Source organism: Chinchilla lanigera, unplaced genomic scaffold (genome assembly GCF_000276665.1).
Source record: "Chinchilla lanigera isolate Chin_1 unplaced genomic scaffold, ChiLan1.0 scaffold00020, whole genome shotgun sequence".
In the NCBI taxonomy this organism is placed as follows: Eukaryota; Metazoa; Chordata; class Mammalia; order Rodentia; family Chinchillidae; genus Chinchilla; species Chinchilla lanigera.
Genome location: NW_004955421.1, coordinates 21,662,747 through 21,682,176, shown reverse-complemented (window position 1 = coordinate 21,682,176; position 19,430 = coordinate 21,662,747). Strand labels below are relative to the sequence as shown.

The 19,430-nt window shown below is 47.5% G+C and overlaps 1 protein-coding gene across 1 annotated transcript in view; it reads right to left on the bottom strand.

The window, feature by feature from the left end:
• Positions 1 to 19,430, bottom strand: part of Ccdc37 (coiled-coil domain containing 37) — a 33,212-nt gene that overhangs the window by 3,690 nt on the left and 10,092 nt on the right. The window contains exons 6-13 of the mRNA XM_005383833.2: positions 17,243 to 17,310; positions 16,991 to 17,154; positions 16,653 to 16,733; positions 16,007 to 16,188; positions 15,653 to 15,694; positions 15,447 to 15,573; positions 13,373 to 13,430; positions 13,126 to 13,277 (exon numbers count right to left, since the gene is read on the bottom strand). Of these exons, the coding sequence (XP_005383890.2) occupies positions 13,126 to 13,277; positions 13,373 to 13,430; positions 15,447 to 15,573; positions 15,653 to 15,694; positions 16,007 to 16,188; positions 16,653 to 16,733; positions 16,991 to 17,154; positions 17,243 to 17,310 (874 nt within the window). The remainder of the gene's footprint in view (positions 1 to 13,125; positions 13,278 to 13,372; positions 13,431 to 15,446; positions 15,574 to 15,652; positions 15,695 to 16,006; positions 16,189 to 16,652; positions 16,734 to 16,990; positions 17,155 to 17,242; positions 17,311 to 19,430) is intronic.

Here is a 19,430-nt window from a genome sequence, read left to right as displayed (position 1 = left end):
TCACAGTCATTACGGTACAGACATTGACCAGCATATGCTGGGGTTTCCTGAATGGGACTATGCTCTTATGCTGGCCAGAGCCCAAGCAGTGTTGGCAACTCATAAAAATCCTTATGAGAGTGAGGGCATAGACATCCTGCACTCCCCAGCAGTGCCTGGAAATCACTAACATCCCCATTCAAAAGACAGAATGGCTGAAAGGATTTTTTAAAAGACTCAATTATACACAGTCTACAGGAGACCTTAGATTTAAGGACACACACAGGCTGAAGTGAAGGGTTAGAAAAAGATAATCCATGCAAGTAGTAACCAAAAGAGAGTGGAGATCGCTACATTCATCTAAAACAAAATAAACCTTACGTTAAAAACTCAGAGGAAAAAGATCCAAGTAAAATCAGGAATTACAGAGGAGACATTTCAACTGATGCCACAGAGGTAGAATCATAAGGAACCTACTACATAGCCCAGAAGAAATGGACAAACTCCTAGAAACAGACACCCTATCCAGATTGAATCAGGAAGACACAGAAAGTCTGAAGAGATCAATAACAAGGAGATTCCATTAGTTAAAAACAAGAAAGTCCAGTGGACTGCAGGTTGTCTGTACAGTAGGCAGACTCTGAGATCCCAGTATCACCTGCCTCCTGTTGTTTACTCCTTTGAGCATGCTGACCCTAATGCTTTGCCGCCAGCCAATGCAATACAAGATAGGATTGTTACCACGCAAAGGTTTGGTCTGCTTACCACATGACAGAAGCCGGTTAGTTGAGAGGCAAGGACGGTAGAAAAAGAACTGGGTAATGATGAGCTTTTTGCAAGACGGGGGACCAGCTAAAGGGCATCTTGCCTGGGAGTTGATTGAGGAGTGATGTATATGGGTGAGTGACAGGTAATTGCAGACCAGTGGGTGCCTTCTCACCGACAAAGGATCCAGGTTTTTGGCCAGGTGGTGCACACTTATCTTAATCACCTAGTCACAAGATGTTTTTCAGTTCCGCCAATCTCAAGAAAACCAGTGATTATTTCTGTCATTATATCCTCAGGCTATTCCTGTTACTGGTTTAGTATGCCTACCCCACAGTTCCTGACATTACACAATAGACGGGGTAGAGCAGGCAGCCGCCTAAAGAAGACAGATGAGGGTCAGGTGAAGTAAAATGTAGAATTAGGCGCTTTAAGGGGGAGAGAGATCTTAAATGCTTTGCTTCAGTACCCCATTGTCAGACATCCATTTTGCAGCACTGTGCGATTTAGGTCAGATCTGGATACTTCTTGCTGAATGAGGACATCAGAAGGAAAAACGGAATGGAACAACCTGACCTTATGGGGAAAATAGCTTCTGGTACCTCTTCTTAGGATAGATTCGATATTGATAGATGTTTGGTGGTAAACTTTTCTGCTAAAAAGCATAAAGCATTCTCATGGAGAGTTAACAGACATCAGGACTTCTACCTTTCTTTGAGATACCTGAGCTCACTCTGTTTGCAAGTATACTATAGAGAATACCACGGCTTAGTCCATGTTCTCAGGCCATCAGCTTCAATTCACGTCAGCACACTCATGTATCAGTAACAGAGAACATACCATATAGCCTTCATAGCAGTCAAAAAAGGCAGTGTAAAAAGGGGAGGGGGAAGTAAGTACAAGTGTTGTTTCCCTTGACACATTCAGCCAGTATGGGTTATCTAAAAGCAAAACTACTTACACCGAGCAGGGTGATGCATGTCTGCCATCCCAGCACTCTGGGAGACTGAGGCAGGAGGAGCACAAGTTTGAGCCCAGCCTGGAAAATTTAGCAGTTTAGCCAGGCCCTGTCTCAAATTTTAAAAAACAAAAAAGTTTGGAATGTCATTCAGTGCCAAGGCCCTGGGTTCAACCCCAGTAAAATACACACACACACACACACACACACACACACACTTCTTACAACAAATGTGGATATCCAGTGAATGCAAAAAAAGGCTCATAATTCCCACCACTGTGTAACAGCCAACTATAACTCACCATACGTTCCTCATCCAGAAGATTTAGAATCCGTGCCTGTGCCAAAGCCTCCCCCACAACCACTGCCTTGGATGCCGATTCCCAACCAATTGTGTCACCAGCGTGAGAACCACTCTCGGAGTTATTTTCAGAACTAAAGGCCTGACTTAACTCCTTCTGCTGGTTGCCTTGACTTTGGGTATTACCTGAGGAGCCTACATGCCTGTCATCCGCCAGCGGCTCTGCAGCCCTGCCTGGGCCACAACCATCACCGCTGGATCAATGCTGAAAGCGCCACAGCTCATCCCTCTAGCTCTCTTACGTCCCTGCTTGTTTTCCAAGCCAGCCAGCCCCCTGCCCCCCGCCTGCTGTGACCAGATCTATCCTGATTCCCAAAGCCACCTGAATTAGCAACAAATTCTCTACTTTTTATGCATCCTCATTCTCTTAAATGATCAAGTTTTGTGTCCTTTCCACAAGAGTCTGGGTAACTTTGGTCATCTGCCAATGAAACCAAGGTAAAAGCCCTGAGAGGTTTGGGAAATAAAGATATCTAATCTACCCTTTTTCCATAGGACAGGCCTGCCGCCGCTCAGCAGTAGTCCTGTCCTATGTACAGTCCTCAAGAACATACTTGTTTTTTTTTTTTTCCAGTACTGGGAACTGAACTCAGGTGAACCCAAGGCCTTCACAGTAAGCTGCATCCCCAAGGCCTTTTAAAAAATTTTTTCTTTTTGAGATAGGGTCTCAGCAAACTGCTAAATTTTCCTGGCTGAGTTCAATCTTGCAGTCCTCCTGCCTCAGCCTCCCAGAGTGCTGGGCTATCAGGCATGCATCACCATGCCCAGCTAACAGACATCTTTCTGCTTCTTAATGGTTCGCCTGGGTTTTCCGCCCATTTGTTTCTTTTCTGCTCGTCTTTCTTACTAATATTTGGGAGACTTTACCACCTCCTCTTTCCAGTTGCAGCAAAACCTTCACCACCCTCCAGGCAAAAAGGAAAATTCGCCTGTCAGAATTAGCGAGTATTCAGTGGGACCCAAGGGTAAGGCACACCCTGTCGAGGAAGTCTCAGATTTGGCATTCATGGGGTAAGAGGCAAATAGTAGACACCTAAGCTCAAGAATCCTTCCATAGCATGGGGCCAGAGATCTCTCTGGTTTGCCAGGTCATTACTGACCTAAGGAGATCTCATATATTCTGGACTATCCTCCCATTGAAAGGCTTTTGAATGGATAAACCACTCTAAGGGAACTTAGGAGATCTTTGTTACTCTGGACAGCACCCCTGTTGCCATCAAATAATGATTTTTGCTCAAAAGAGTTGAAAATTACCAGTGGGCACTGTCTTGTAGTCCTTGTATACCAATCATTGGAAATTACCCTGAGGGAAAAAACCGCAAGAGTTCTAAAGGTATGGGGAACCCGAAGTCCCAGATAGGAGAGAAGCACCATGGATTTTGGGGGCTGTATCCTCAAAAACTGGAAATCATTTAGGTATTACCCACTAACTTGACAGCAGTTGATTTTCTTCCAGTACACTGTTTGACCACGGTTCCAACCTAGGAAATTTGCTCCCTTGGGGGCTCCCTGAGTTATAACACCATTCTTTAGTTAGACATTTTCTGTGAAAGAAGAAATGGGATGAAGTTCCTTTCATTCAGTTTTTTATATCTTGATTCAAGAGAATCAAGCAAAAAAACTGATTCCATCGAAGATAATACCCAAAGAATAGAAGTCCATACTATAGTATTGGACACCCTTTCCCATGACATGACTCTTTTACAATTTTATTTCCACCTAGGCTGGTAGCCCCTCCTTTGTCTCTGGCACCCTCGTCAGCCAGAGGCTCTTATTTCTCATACATACTCCCTTACCCTACCAGTGTCATCGCCCTTTCCCTCATGGCTCCCCCTAAAGACCGCCCTGCCTGTGGCTGGTACCTCTTACCAATCCTCAGATATGAGGCTCCTTAGGCTAGTCTTCAGTGGAAAGGAAAGATAATAACATGGCCCCTTCACAACTTCAGATCTTTACAATTGGAAGATCCAACCTGAGAGGATTGGGAAAAGCCAGAAGATTTTCTTAGCCCCATCTAACTAGACCTATGTCCAGTCCCTCATAAAAATCCTCTTCCAGAAGCAGAAAAGGACTTTGTTCTTTAAAAAAAGAAAAGAAGAAGAAGAAAGCAAACCATACCCACAGGGATGAGACAGCAGTCCAAGATATAAATCCTGCCTAAAACTGGATTCTAGAGCAGGGCAGGCAAGGCTTAGGGGCTACTGGGATATAGTCCTTAAAGGAACTGAAACTACAAAGGAAACACCCACTAACAAAATCAAGGAGGTGGGGGCTGGGGATTTAGCTCAGCGGCAAAGCGCCTGCCTGGCAAGCGCAAGGTTGTGAGTTTGGTTCCCGGTACTGGAGAAAAACCAAAAACCAAAAAAAAAAAAAAAAAAAAAAAAAATCAAGGAGGTGGAGCAGCGATCATGAGAAAAGCCCTCTGTCTTCCTGGAAACATGTAGGAAGAATATAAGGTTACATACCTCACTGCCTATAGAGGATCCTGATACTATGGAAGGGAGAAAAATGATGGAAGTCCTGTTTTATCTCTCAGGGCATGCCAGGCATGAGGCACAAATTTCAAATGGTAGAATTAAAACATGATGCCCCTATTTCACAATTGTGGACCTGGCCAGTAGGATGTTTAGTAGTCAAGAAAGGGAAGAAACATGTAAGGAGGACCTAAAATGAAGAAAAGGTCAAGTTCCAGGCCCACCTACTGTCTTACCCTGTGGTGCCAGCCAACTGACCTAAAGGTGCGTATTGACAGGGACTCAATACTGACAAGTGACCCCTGTCCCACAGCAGATATAAAGAACTCAGTGAGCTAAGGACTAGGGCCAAAACAATGTGTTCTGTAAGGAAGAACGACAGTGGAAAAGAAAATGCCCTTTCTGCTTCCAGAGGCTTGGGGCCTAGGAGGTAGTCCATAGAATACAAAGACTGACGGATAGGGGCCTGCTCAGCTGCCCCTTTTGAAGAACCCAGGGGAGCCGCAGCTGACACTGGACACTCAGGGTGGACCTGTTAACTTCTTTTTGTTGATATGGAGACTACTTGCTCAGTTTTAAAAACCTCAAGGGACACCCTTTCTCAGCACAAATGCTAAATCATGAAGGTTTCAGGGAAAACAAATTAGAGGCCTTTTATTAAACCTTAAAATGTAGACAGAGAATCCTGATTTTCCTTTGTGTACTGGGGTGCCTAGTCCTCCCAAGGAATGATTACTTACATAAGTTAGGGGTAACACTAACTTTGATAGCTCCCACATGGAGATATGCATCTGCTCCCCAAGCCTTCAATTAACAATGCTACTAAAGGAAAATAAGCCTAAAACCTTGATCCCAGAGGCTTTGATATAGGTGTGAAAGCAGGCAGGCAGAGGAAATCAAGCCAAGTTTAAGCCTAGTCACCCCTGCCCGAATCAAAGACAGTATCCTGTTGGATAAGAGGTACTAAGAGAAATAACCCCGGGAGTAACAGTCCTAGAGAAAGTGTTGCTAGGTACCTGTCACTCTCCCTGTATGATCCTACCATCCCAGGAATGAATGAATGGAGATAAACATACACACCAAGGAAGCTGAGGCAGGAGGATTGCAAGTTTGAAGGCAGGCTAGGTAACTTAGACCCTATCTCAAAGGATTAAAAAGACCTGGGGATATAGATTGGTGTGAGAGTGCCCCTGGTTTCAATTCCTGTTCCTGAAAAATCAAAACAAAATGAAACAAAAAACAATGGACAATAGGATAATGCTGAATCATCAAGCAGTAACCGAGACTACAGATGGCGTCTGCCCAGCAGTGCCTAACCTTACACGCTCTTGGCTACCAGACCTTCAGACAGGATGTGGTACACAGTCTTAAGGATAAGAGGTGCCCTTTTCTGCATTCCCCAGCCACCTGAATGTTAAGAGATGTTATGCTTTTAAATGGAAAAATCTTGTCACCCAAAAGCAGTAGCAGCTCTGCTGGACCATGTTTCCCTAGGAATTTAAGAAGCTACCCACCTTGTTTGGGGAGGTCCTATCCACTGACCTCCAAGACTTAGAATTAAATCAGGGGTCTCTGTTGCAATGCGTTGATGACACATTTATTTCTAGTCTGTTAAAAACTCGTATTTCAATGCTAGATCCATCATTAACCATTTGGCAGCTAACGTATGTAAGATACTAAGGAAAAGGACCAAGTCTAAACACCCAAGTCACTGACTTGAGATTCTTTATAGAAAAGGAGTGAGAGCCTTCCTTTAAAAAAAGAACTGAGGCTATTTGTGGCTTAGCTGTCCCTCAGACCCAAAAGCAACCAAGAAGTTTCCTCAGTAGGACTCTGCAAAATATGGATACCAGTTTTGTTGGCATGGATACCAATATGGATATGGATACCAATTGGTCTAAACAAAACTCCTATATAAACAACTACAGGGAAACACAGCCCCTTTTGAGTTGGTAAGTGCCTGTGAACAAGGTTTTGGGGCTTGAAGCATTAGCTACTTCAAGTGCCCCCCCTCCGGTTGCCTGATCTCTCTAAACCATTTGGCCCACAGGTTCATGAGAGACATGAGATTGCCCGAGGAGGACTCACAAGAATGTATGACTATTAGTCGAGGTGGTAGCCTATTTCTCACAACAGTTACACCAGATGATTTTCTTGCCTAGGAGTGCTAACTGCTACCAATACCCTGAAACAAGAAGCCAATAAATTGACATCTGGCCAACACTTCATGGTCTGGAACCCCACCACTGCCACCAAGTTCAGTTCTTAGGATGAAAGAAATGGAATGGCCGTCCCCTGGGGAAGTACTCCAAGTCCAAACCATGCTAATAGTTTACCCAGAGATACTTTTAAATCCTGTGCAATTTAAAACCTCGCCACACAACTACACACTGGACCCCATGAGGTAGACCACAGACATACAGAAATTGCTGACCAAGTCTATCCAAGCAGACCTGACCTTAAAATGGAACTCCTAGCAAATGCAGAAGGATAATGGTTCACAGATGCTAGTAGTTATATCAAGAAAGGATGGAAAAGCTGGGTGTGGTGGTGCATGCCTGTAATCCCAGCACTCAGGAGGCTTAGGCAGGAGGATTACTGTTAGTTTGAGGCCAGCCTGGGCTACATAATGAATTTAAGGTCAGCCTGAAATACATAGCAAGACCCTGTCTCAAAAAAAAAAAAAAAAAAAAGAATGTAAGTAGGCTGGATATGTCGTTGTATCAGTGGAGGAAATAGAAGCAAGATCTCTTCCTACAGAGACCTCAGGCCAAAAGGTTGAGCTAATTGCTCTGATGAGGGTGCTTATATTGAGGGAAAAAAAGGCAATATTTACAATGACTCTAAGTATGATTATGTCATAATACATACCCACAAGACATTGAAGGAAAGGGAGTACTGACATCAGTTAACAGAGCATCCCATATCATCCTCTTATAGCAAAGTTGTTAAAATCAGTGCAGCTACATGAAAAGGTAGTGCTTATCCACTGTAAAGGACATCAGCACAGTGATGGGGAGTCATGAGGAGGAAAAACAAAGCTGATATAGCCACCAAGCAGGCCACACAAAACGGATATTTTGATAATGGCTGTGCTTCCTCCACCCCCTAAACCCTTGAGCTATCAACTGGTATGTTCTGAAAAAGAAAGGAAAGGGCTGTAAAGGAGGGGTTTACAAAGAGCAATCCCAGGATGGTCTGAAAATCATCATAGACTGCTGTTTTTCCCTAAAGCAATGACCATTCTGACTGCCAAGGAAGTACACAGAGGGAAACACGTGTACAATTTATGATTACCCCACACTTACCCAACTTATGATTACCCCACACTTACCCAGAATAGTACAGTTGGTCACACAGAATTTTCCTTTACATCAAATTAGCAATCCCAAGAACAGATCACCCTCAAGACCAAGTATTAAGACGTGTATTAATTAAGGGGCCTACCCAGAAGACTAGCAAGTTTACTGTTCTGCCCTGGGCCCCCAGAAACTTTAGGTATCTCCTGGTAATTGCAAACACTTTCTCAGGATGTGTAAAAGTCTCTTCCAGGATTGAAACCACTACTGAAGTAACCCCAAATCTTTAAAAGAAATCATCTTCAGGTATGGACATTTTAGGACCCTACTGAGTGATACTGGACTCGCATTTGTAGCTCACAATACTGAAAAGGTAGCCCAGGGCTTGGGCATTGTCTGAAAACTCCATACTGCTTGGAGACAATACTCATCAGGAAAGACTGAAAAAACCAATGAAACCTGCAAAATGACATTATCTAAATTTTGTTAGCATACCTAAGAAAATGGTTAGAGCTCCTGCTCATAGCCCAAATGGCTCTCAGGGAAGACCAAGCTGAGCATACTTCAGCTCATGTACAGATAGTCTATCCCACGTTTTCAACCAGGTCAAACTTAAACCCACTAACAGTAAAACACTGAGGTATGCCATACAATAAATTTGGGAGTGCATTCCTGAGCCCTTACAACATATGGAAATCAAATTAGGCTCTTCCCAGAGGATTTGTTCCTATGCCTCTTATCTTCCAGAGTGATTGGATATAATTAAAAACTTAAAAAATCAAGGCCAAGAAAAACAACTACCCCCAAGATGGGTGGACCCATACCTGGTAATCTTTTTTTTTTTTTTTAAGATTTAAGAAATCCTTTTATATTATAACACATTCAAATACTAAAATCAATATTTGTACAACTCTGCTTAATTTTGAAATCTCAGATAAATGGATAAACTTGTCAAAAGCATAAACTACGAAAATTCATTCAGGAAGAAATAACCTAAATTGCCCTATTTTTAAAGGAATCAGGTATTTAGTCTAAAATGTATTTCTAAAATACAAGGAGAAGAAAGGTTTCATAATGCATTTCTATAAAACAGCATTATTGAGGTACTGAAATCAGACAAAGACCATACAAAAAATCTACACACCAGTACTCTTGATGAATACAGATGCAAAACTCCTAAAAAATTTAATTAAAAAGTCCACCAACATGCAAAATTAAAACACCTTAATCAAGTGGGATTTATCCTGGGGATGCAAAGCTTTTCAAAAATTAATTAATGTAGCTCACTGCACTAAATAACTACAGAAAAAAATTCACATAAATATATAACACAAAACGTCTGAAAAAATGAGGCATACATTCAAAATAAAACTTTTGGCAAGGAAGAAGTGGAAGTAAACTTCTTTACAGTGATAAATAAAGGGCGTCCAGAAAGCTCTACAGCTAACATTGAAATTGAGGAAAGGCTGAATGTCCCCCAGATCCAGGAACAATCACATAGCCGACCACTGTGGGGCACCTAAGCCCTTCTGGACCTACCTCTCCATATCATGACACTCACTAGTGCCCACTTCCTGTCATGGGCGCTGCAAGAAATAATGACAGCACTTGTACCATATGAAAAACATTAAGCCAAGTCATCATGGTAGACACTAGCTCATGCTGACCTAGGAAACTGGATTATGAACAAAGGTCTTTCTCAGTCTGTTTCAGAGTGAAGGGTTCATAGATTACCAAAACAATTTGATTTAAAAAAAAAACAAAAAAAACTACCACCTTCTTAAGCTACCACCCCTACTCAAGACAGGTATGTACTCTTCTATACTCCAGGAATCTTCTTGTATGTGGGTATTTCCATAAGCAAAGCACACATTCCCAGAACACAGCAAACCCTAATCCAGTCTTAACTGTTGCTCATAAATGCCTCACCAATCAAAGACACCAGGAAGAATGCACTCAACTCCTTTTCCTTCAGAAAATACTTAGTCAAACCACCAAGCCCTCACGAGAACAAAAGAGCCATTGACCTTCGCATGGCAGGAGTTGGGGCTACAACTTCATTCATAGCTCCTTGGAGAGGGTCTGTCTATCACAGTTTGTAGAGTTTTAAGTCCTTAATCAGCTGGCTGGAAGGCAGCGTGGCATGGGGTGTGGCAGACAGGCATGGTAGAGGAGAAACATTTCATGGCAGACAGAAGGTAGCAAAGCAAGCACACAAAGGAAAAGACAAGTCTCTTTGTCATTTATACTGAATCTAGGCTACTGGGATTAGGGCAGTGCCAAACCAATCAGTGGACTGAGTTAGTAATCACCCACCCTTAATCCTAGCATTGCACTATGAGTCAGTCACACTCTCTGGATTCAGCATCTCTGAAAAAGCCCCACATGTGACTGCATGAGGCTTTGGGGGGACATCTAGACACAAACCATAACACCTATATTAGTAGTTTTCTTTTGTTTGCTGCCAAATAGTATTCCATTGGCATAATGCCCCCCATGTCCATGTCCTAATTCTTGGGACCTGTGAATACATTACTTGGCAAGGTGAAATCAAAATTTCAGGTGGCCTTGAGGTCTCTAATCCGCTGGCCTTGAGATGCAAGACTGTGGGCCTCCTGTAATCACAGGTGTCCTTATAAATGGAGGATGGAGGCTGGTAAGAGAGGTAAGAGTGGTGTAACATGAGAAAGGTTCATCTGATGGATGCTGGCTGGAACATGACAGGAGCCAGGGAATCTGGTGGCCTCTAGAAGCTGGAAAAAGCAAGAAATGTATTCTAGGCTGGAAGTGTAGCTCGGTGATAAAGAGTATATGCTTAGCATACATGAAAACCTGGGTTCAATCCCCAGCACCTACAAAAAAGGTATATCAAGCACAGTAGCAAAACAAAACAAATGCATTTAACCCTAAAAAAGCAAAAGAATAAAAACGAATTAGTTCTCCCCTAGAGCCTCCAAGACAGAACACAGACCTGCCAACACCTTGATTTTAGCCCAGTGGGACCTATTTCAGAATTCTGGCCCTCAGAACTATAAGAGGATAAATCCATATGGTTTTAAGCTACTCCGTTTGTAGCAGTGTGTTATAGCAACAACCAAAACCTGATGTCAATGATCTGGATAGAACACATTTTCTTCTCCCACCCACCTGCTGCTGGATATGTGGGTTGTTTCCAGTTCTTAGCTATCTTGCATAATGTTGTAGTGAGCATTCCTGGGAGTGTGTGTGTGTGTGTGTGTGTGTGTGTGTGTGTGTACACTATTTCTAACATAGTCACACTTTTTTCCAGTGCTTGAGGATTTTTGTATTTATGTTGATGTGAGAGATTGTTATCTACGTTTTCTTTCTTGCAAGGTTTTTGCCTGGTTTTGGTATTGGGATCATGCTGGCCTTATGGTATGAGTTAGGAGGCACTCATTCTTCTACTATATTCTGAAAAAATTGTTGATAATTGGTGTAATTTCTTCCTTACCTGTTTTATATAATTCACTAGTGAACCTGTCTGGGCCTGGGTATTTCCTTTTCAGAATGTTATTAATTATTACTTCAGTTTCTTTAATAGATGTAGGCCTATTTGAGTTATTTGTTTTACATTTTTCAAACATTGTACTTTGATAGTTCATGGGAGTTCAATGCACATGGGTTGTGACTCCTCTGGAAACCAAACATTGGTGCTCTCAGAGATGGCACAGCTGGCTGGAACCAGCTCCTGCATGTCACACCCGGCATTCTGTTATGAGCTTGTGTGCATGCAAGGCATGTGTATGTTGCGGGAGGGACCTTCTTTCTTAGCAGGTTCTCTGGGAATCTAGGAGGTTGCCTGTCTCTCCCCAGCTCATTTTTCTCTCCGTGTCTCTGGCACCTGCCAGCGTTCCAGGGAACACACCCTTACCTGAGAGCTGATAGTTTCACTTCATGCTGGAACCTCCTGATCATGCTGGGCCAGTAAGACATAGGTTCTTAGGAGCGTGGCTCCCCCACGGACACTGAGGCCCCTGTTGGCTCCCACCTCTTGCTGTTGCACCTGCTATGCCCTCTGCCTGCTTGCAGCCCTCTTCCCCAGATTTTGTAGTGGCTGAGTACTTTCCCATCACTCAGGACATCCCTGGGCCACCTGACTCTCTCCTTTGGAAGTCTTCCTGATACCTTTCATCTGCTGTCCCCCTCCTCTGCAACCTCCTTTCTCATGTCACTCACTTAACCTTCTTTCTGACACGTCAGTATCTCCAAATGATACTGTAGGCTTGCTAGATGTATCCACTGCCGTCCCATGTAAGCTCCGTGGGGCAGGACCTGTCCTGGGCTAGGGTAGAGGGTGGCACCTTGCCATATCCGTGCAGGCATAGACCCAGATCTGACCCAGAAAAGATGCTCAGTGTTTGAGGAGGTAAAGGCTACTTGCTTGGACAAGCCTCACCTAGTGCCCAGCATCCCCTGCCCTGCCCGGTCCACCTGGGCCCATGGAGTGGCCGCCTGTGGGGAGGGGCACTGGGGTGGCCACACCCAGCAGGAGGGATCCTAAGAGCTTCCTGGGGGCCCCAGGTGAGAGCCGGATGTGATCTGCCTTCGCCAGCTGCCCTCTGCACCTGGAGCTGGGATGTTCCCCCGGGTCTTTCCAGAACCCTTGCCACACTGGACAAGTCTCCTTCCTTCAGCAGAGCTCCAGGTTTGTCCCTTATAGGCCCCCATCCACCCCAACCTAGCACCACCTGTGGGACAGCAACCGACTCACTGTGCCGTGTGCCCAGCACATGGCTGTGCCTCCTCCTACCCCCACTTGCTGGCAGCCCCAGAAACAGTAGGGCGCCCTTCCCACCAGCCCTAAGGGATGGGGGGGAGGCTTGGTCTGCCCCAGTGCTGGGTGTGGACAGCTGACATTTCTCGGTGACGTGTGACTGCCCCATCCAGCCTTCAGCCTGTCCAAGGGGACTACCTGAGTGCCTCGGGACACGGCGCATAGGCACCACCAGCAGTCTGGGGGGCAGGGCGCTAGGCCCTCCGACACACCAGGCAGGGCCTGTGTGGCACCCAAGGAGCCTGGCATCAGCAGCAGACACATGGATTGGGAGTTCCTTGTGATGCTTCTCTCTGGCCACAGGCTGCTCTACAGTGAGGACCAGTTAACATGTGTGGCTCCACCCTCCAGCTTCTGGGTGGGTCCAGGGTCCTCCTCTTGCCCCAGCTCTGTCAAGGGGACAAGCCCTCCCCTAGGGCCACGGCTGCAAGTGGTACGGAAGTTTCCCAGGACAATGTCCAGGGAGGAGGCCCCCCCTGCTGCCTGGGACCTACATGCGGATCTGTGTGGTTTTCAAGGTGACCTTCAGCTCATCCAAGGTTTCCTCCATCTCCTGCGTGTTCTGGATCAGTGACAGGTTTTGCTCTTCCAGCTCTGTGAAGACATCCAGGAGCTGCTGGGGCTCCGTGAAGTACAGTGGCAGCTCCTATGAGAAGGCTGTGTGGGCAAAGGGTCTGGGGCAGGGACTTGGCAGGGTGGGGGGAGGAGGGGCGAGCAGAACTACAGAACTGAGCTACTGACCTCCCCTTCGCTGTCAGTGTCCTCCTGAGACTGGAGGGATGGGAGGGTAGAGCTCGACCTGCAAAGAAATGGGGTCAGAGCCCCCTAGACAAGCCTGTGTGGCCGGAAGCGAGCAGCGGGCACAGAGACCTGAGGACATGGGTGGAGCCTCTCCCTCATCCTTGTCCTCCCTACTGGTGCCCAGACATAGCACCAACCTGGCACAGCTTTGTAGATGTCACACAGCAGCCAGAGGACACTTCAAACTGTGATCAACAACTCTCACTCCTCTCCGCACCCCAGAGGTCACTGTGTCCCCACCTGTGAGCACCTTCTCCTCTCCTAGGTGCTGGCCCTACCCCAGTGCCTTTGCATCTGCGTGAGTTGCCTCTCCCTGACCATTTGTTTTCTGAGAGCAATCTCTGACACCTGTGCTGCCCCACCCTGGTCTCGGCACCTGCCCTTGATAGTCCCACTCACAGTTATCATGGAACACGCAGGCCACCTCCAGCGGACCTGAGCAGCGTGTCACAGGGGCAGGGCCTGTCCTGGGTTAGGGAGGAGGAGCACAGCAAAGGTGGGTGGGCTTTGACACTGAATGTGAGGCTCTGGACAACCTCTACATACTTGCAATCCTTTCGCGTCGCTCCCAGCCCGGGACTTGGCCCCAGATGTGCAGGTCATGCTGGCTGAAGGGTGGGCTAGAAGGGTGCGTGGCATATCTAACCTCTTAGAACCTCTGCTCCCAGGTACTGAAATGGATGTTCCCCAGCTGGGTCACAGGGGCTAAGGTTCTCATGCAGCATGTGCCTGGCCCAGCCTCAGTGTCACCAGTGATGGTCACCAACATGCCTACGGTGTGACATTCAGGAGCAAGTGGAGACAACCACAGGAGGGGGTCCAGGGAGCCACAGGCCAGGGAGGACAGAGAACGGGACATAGCAAGGCGAGCAGATATCCCGGCCTTGCAGAGAGAGGAAGGGAGAGGGAGGGGAGGAGCGGGAGCTGCACACCCACTTCTCCTCACATTCCCACCACTGCCTTCATCCAAATGCGTGCACTGTGAAGCTTCCTAAGAACACACAGTCAAGTATTTCAGTGACTTTTGGGTTGGCAAAGATTTCTTAAGCAAGATGCAAAATGCACCAGTCTGAAGCGAAAAGATTCGTAAGCTTACATTATTAAAATTAAGAATTCCTGTTCCTTAAAAGACAATATTAGAAGAGTAGTAGACACCACATAGATTGAGAGGAGATATTTGTCTTACAATTAGCACAGAGGACTGCTACCTAGAAGATACAAGGAGCTAACAGAGAACCATCAGAAAAAGACCAGTAATCCAATAAAAATATACAGAAACTAGACTTCACAAACTAGGATACATGAAAAGCCAATAAATATAAAATCTGTTCATATTTGTCATCAGGTAAATGTCCTTAAAACCATCTGAGAGGGCTGGGAGTAGGGCTCAGTGGTAGAGCACTTGCCTGGCATGTTTGAGGCCTTAGGTTCCGTTCCCAGAACCAAGCCATAGGAAACAAACAAACCACCCAGGATGCCACTTCACCGCTGTAGTACCACGTCTCTTAGTTTTTGTATTTCTGATGCCCTGACCCCTGGGTCCTTGCTGACCACAGGGGGACCCCCTCCCTCCAGGTTAGCCAGTTCCTAGAGGTGGTAATTCATCCTGGAGCGTGCTTTCCCATCGCAAACCCACCGCCTCTCAATGTCCACACCTTCCTGCACAGGGCTCTTACGCTGGGTCACTCTTCCTCTGCCCCGATCTTGTCCCCTCCCCAGGGATAGCACCAGACCACCAAGGACTGTGCCTGATATTATGCAAACTGGCCTGTCTCAGCCTGCTGGCTCACCTCACTGGCTGCTTCCTTGGAAGCCACAATATACCTCCCCCCACCCCCGTGCTCCTCCCTCCACCTTCTGACACTCAACACTTCTCACGGAACCCTATGTGTCTCAATGGCCCTCCTCTTAGAGTCTACCGACCTTTTAGTAGCAGTCTGGTTGGTTGCCTTTACTATCGCTAGGGGCCATCAGGAAGTGCTCCCTCCCCCCAGGCCCCTGCAAGACCACTTACCCTTTGGAATCCAGCCCGCTAGGCATGCTGGGCTGACTGATAGGCTGGAGGCTGCTGCTGCTGGATGGGGCCTGCCCCAGCCTGCCTGCCTGCGTAAGCTTCCAGGGCTTCTTCATGCCCTGAGCCTCTGGAGGAAGCAAGGGATTGGTTTCCATGGGCCCTAGTCTGGGGTGCAGGGCCCCTGCCAGCCTGCGACAGCCACGTACCTTTGGCCCACAGGGAGACCATTTTGCCCTTGCTTGCTGGTCCTGAAGGAAACAAAGGAGGGGTCTCAGATGGAATCAGCTGGGGTTCAGGCTCATTTGATTGATCCTGCCTCAGGGGGAGGAAAGTGCTTAGAGGGAAGTCCCTGGATTTGTTTGAGCACTGGCCATATCCCCACGCAAATGCTTGGGATGGGCCCCAGGGCACGCTAAAAGGCGAGCACTGTCCTATGTAGAGCCCAGGTGGGCCATGAAAGGTGGGAAAGGCCAGCCTGTGGCCCCTGCCAGCTGGGCACAAGGTCTCTGTACACCACTGGCAGAGCCCACCCTGAGGAGCCCCATTCTCTTTTCAGCTACCTTTTTCCACTGGTATGGAGGTCAAACTCCCCTCTTTGGGGATCTCGGAAACCTCCTTGGCTTTTTTGAGAGCCAGCTGCTTCTTCTCCTGCTCATCCAGCCATTCCTTGGGAGACACCTTATATAGGAAATCCTTATACTCCTTATAATGCCGTAGAGTGTCTTCCTGTTTGGAGATTTCACTAGGTCCAGGGAGGGAAGGCTGAGGTCAGGCTCTATCCACTGCAAGGCCCCGGGGGGGCCTGGCCCTCTGCCTTGGCCAAGCCTGGGTGGGCAACTTATTCTGTGGAGCAGGTGCAGGATCCCTGAATACTGGGGAAATGGCTAGAGGTGACCAGAGTTCCCGGAGTTGTGGGCCTTAGAGACTTGCAAGTTCCACTCCACCCAGGGGACCCTGACTGCCATTCTCAACTTAGAGCCAGGGAGCCTCTGAGCCAAACTGGTCCTCCATTTTGGTGGTTTGGCCTCAAGGAAATCACCAACTTTCTCTAGGCCTCCGTTCCCCCATCTGAAAATGAGCTACAGATTCCAGCAAGGATTTGAGTCCCTGAGAGTTACATGATACTAAGCTCCCTTTGGCGATGGGTCAAGTGACGGAGGAAAATAGAGACAGGCCACTAAAGGCCAGCAAGCCCTCTGCCTTCACCTTTTGATATTCACAATCTGAGTGGTGAGGTCCTGGATCTCCATGATCTTCTCCACCTTGGCTTTGGTCTCCTTCTCAGCCCTGGGGGACAGATGGGGACCAGGAGGACAATCTCCAGTGAGTAAAGACCAGCAATTAACCACTGGCCTTGGGCTCTTGGCTTGGAGGTAAGGAGCTAGGGGACTGGTCAGGGGTTAGGGCCTGGCTAGGGGTCTGCCTGAGGTCCAGCTAAGGCTGAGTTGGGTCTGGGCCAGGGCAAAGACAGTGAGTAGGAATGTACAAGCTCAAGGGCCCGAGGGGATGGTGTGGCTAGGCGGGCCGGCACCCTGCGAGCTCACAGTCTCATGGCCTGCACCGAGCTGCGGTCATTCTCCCGGAGGAACTCATCAAACAAGGCTGCATCCTTCTCCAGGGACCGCTCAGCCTTCTCCAGCTTGGTCTCCTCGCAGGTTGCCAGCATTTCTAGCCGCTGGATCTCATTGCGTTTCATATCCAGGGCATACTGAAGGCCAGCAGAGCAGGGGTCACAGCACCTGGCCTGGGCCAGACACCCCAGATGGAAGCCCTTTTGCTGGTGCAACATAGCCCACCTGGAGGAGAAACATCTTTCGGTTCTGGTCAAGGTAGCTGTTTATCAAACCAGGCTCCGATTTCTTTTCTGAAACGAGAGGAGGTAGGCAAGTGGGAGTGAGCAGCTCAGGGTGCGGCACAGGTCAGGCATTCAGAGACCCCGCAGGGGCCCGCAGCAGGCTCGCAGGCGGGGCTCTGCCGCCAGCCCACGAGGCTACAAGGATCACAAGGGATAGAGGTCTTGCTTTCTGCCACCAGCAAAAGAACAGAAGTCTCTCCCCAGTATATAGCCAGCCCTCCGTATCCGTGGACTCTGAATTCCCCGATTCAACCAGTCACAGATGGAAAACCTTTGGGGAGGGGCTGGGGATTTAGCTCAGCGGCAAAAGCGCCTGCCTGGCATGCGCAAGGTTGTGAGTTCGGTTCCGGTACCGGAGAAAAACAAAAAAACAAAACAAAACAAACATTTGGGAAAATTGCGTTTTCATCTGTTCTAAACATATGTAGACTTTTCCCCCTTGTCACTATAAATAACACAGTATCACTTTTTACACAGTTACATCTTATTAGGTATTGCAGTAACCTAAAGATGATTTAAAGTATGTAAGAAGGCCCATAGGTGATATGCCGGTTTATGTAAGGGACTTCAGTGTTTGCAGATCCGGCCTGCAAGTGTGGGTGGGGGTGTCCCGGGACTCAGTGCCTGCGGGCACCAAGGGTTCCATCTGTTATAGTCTCCATAGTTGGTGTGAGATGCGGTAGGAAGTCTTGTCTTGCTGTAGTAACCCTTTCACCTGGAATGAGGACTGGACAGCTCCACCTAGAAATGTCACCCGGTTGGGCTTAATTACAAAAGGCCTACTAGCAGGACCCGAGAGAGAAAAATGGGATACCCAAGGCCCCCAGAGCCCAGTCTACATCTTAGTCTACACTGGCGGGGTTTAAAGCAGGCAGGAGAAACGGAGGTGGAGGTTTGAACAACTTCCTACCACAAGCAGAGGGGCAGCCAAGTGCAGGCCAGGGCCATGAGGGCTCTCTCTTGTGCTTTGGGGGAGGAAGTGCACTGTGCCCGCTGACTTTGGAGTTCCAAGAAGCTGTGCAGAGGAACTTGACGTAGTGCGGCTCTTTGCTCTAGATCCTCAGCTCCTTTTCTTTCCAGAAGAGCAGCCCTGATGTGGTTGATGCAGGAACTCTTTTCTGAGTGCAGATGCCCGCTAGAGGCCCTGGCTTAGCCTCCTTGAGAAACTTGGGAGAAGTCCGTGTCCCTCAAGGAGACCCAGCTCCTCACTGGCAGTCCAGCTCAGGACAGGCAACTCTTACAGTCTAAATACATGGGGTTCCGTTTGCCGTGTCTTGTTTTGGCTGCCTCTCCCAGCCTTAGGAATAGAAGGCAGAGGCAGAAGCATGTGATGCTGCTTCCTGTATCAGGTTCAGCACACAAAACTTCCAGGCGAGCTCAGGATTCCCACCAAAGTGATAAGCTGCTGACATCAGAGGTGGAAACTGTGGAGTCCTGTCATGTTTTATATTCATATTTAGTACCTGTTCTAGTTTGGATCAAAAATACCCCCCAAAGGTTCTGTGTTCAGAGCTGGAGCTCTGGAAAATGATTAAGCACGGAGGGCTAGCCTCATCCGTAGGTGCAGATGTGCTAAGGAGGGAGGATCCGCCTGGAGAGTACATCACTGGGGGCATAAGCAGTGTATGGGGTTTCCTACCCCTCGCTCCCTCTGGCTCTTTCTTGCTCGCTCTGCTTTCTGGATGCCATGAGGGAAGCATCTTCCTTCCGCCACACCCTTCCACCTCGATGCTCTGCCTTGGAGCCAGGCAGACACCCAGGGGCTGAAACTTCTGAAGCTGTGAGTTAAAATAAACCTGTCCTCCTCTGTGTTGTTTAGGTTGAATCTGCAGTCACAGCAAGGCAAAGCTAACACACCTGGGACCCCACTGTGTCCCAAGACTCTGCCTCTTTCTAGCTTTGTTCCAGGTCCAGCTGCAGCACTGCAGCACTGAGTTTCACGGGCGTGGCCAGTTACTCGGCCCCTTGCCAGTCAGTTCACGTCCTGGCTGTTAATGGTGCCAACCTCCATGGGTTCTGGGAGTTAACTGTGTTAGTACATTGAATGTAGTAAAGAGAACATATATATGACAGAGTTGTTATTATTTTTACTACCCAGTTGGAATCTTTTTTTTTTTTTTTTTTTTTTT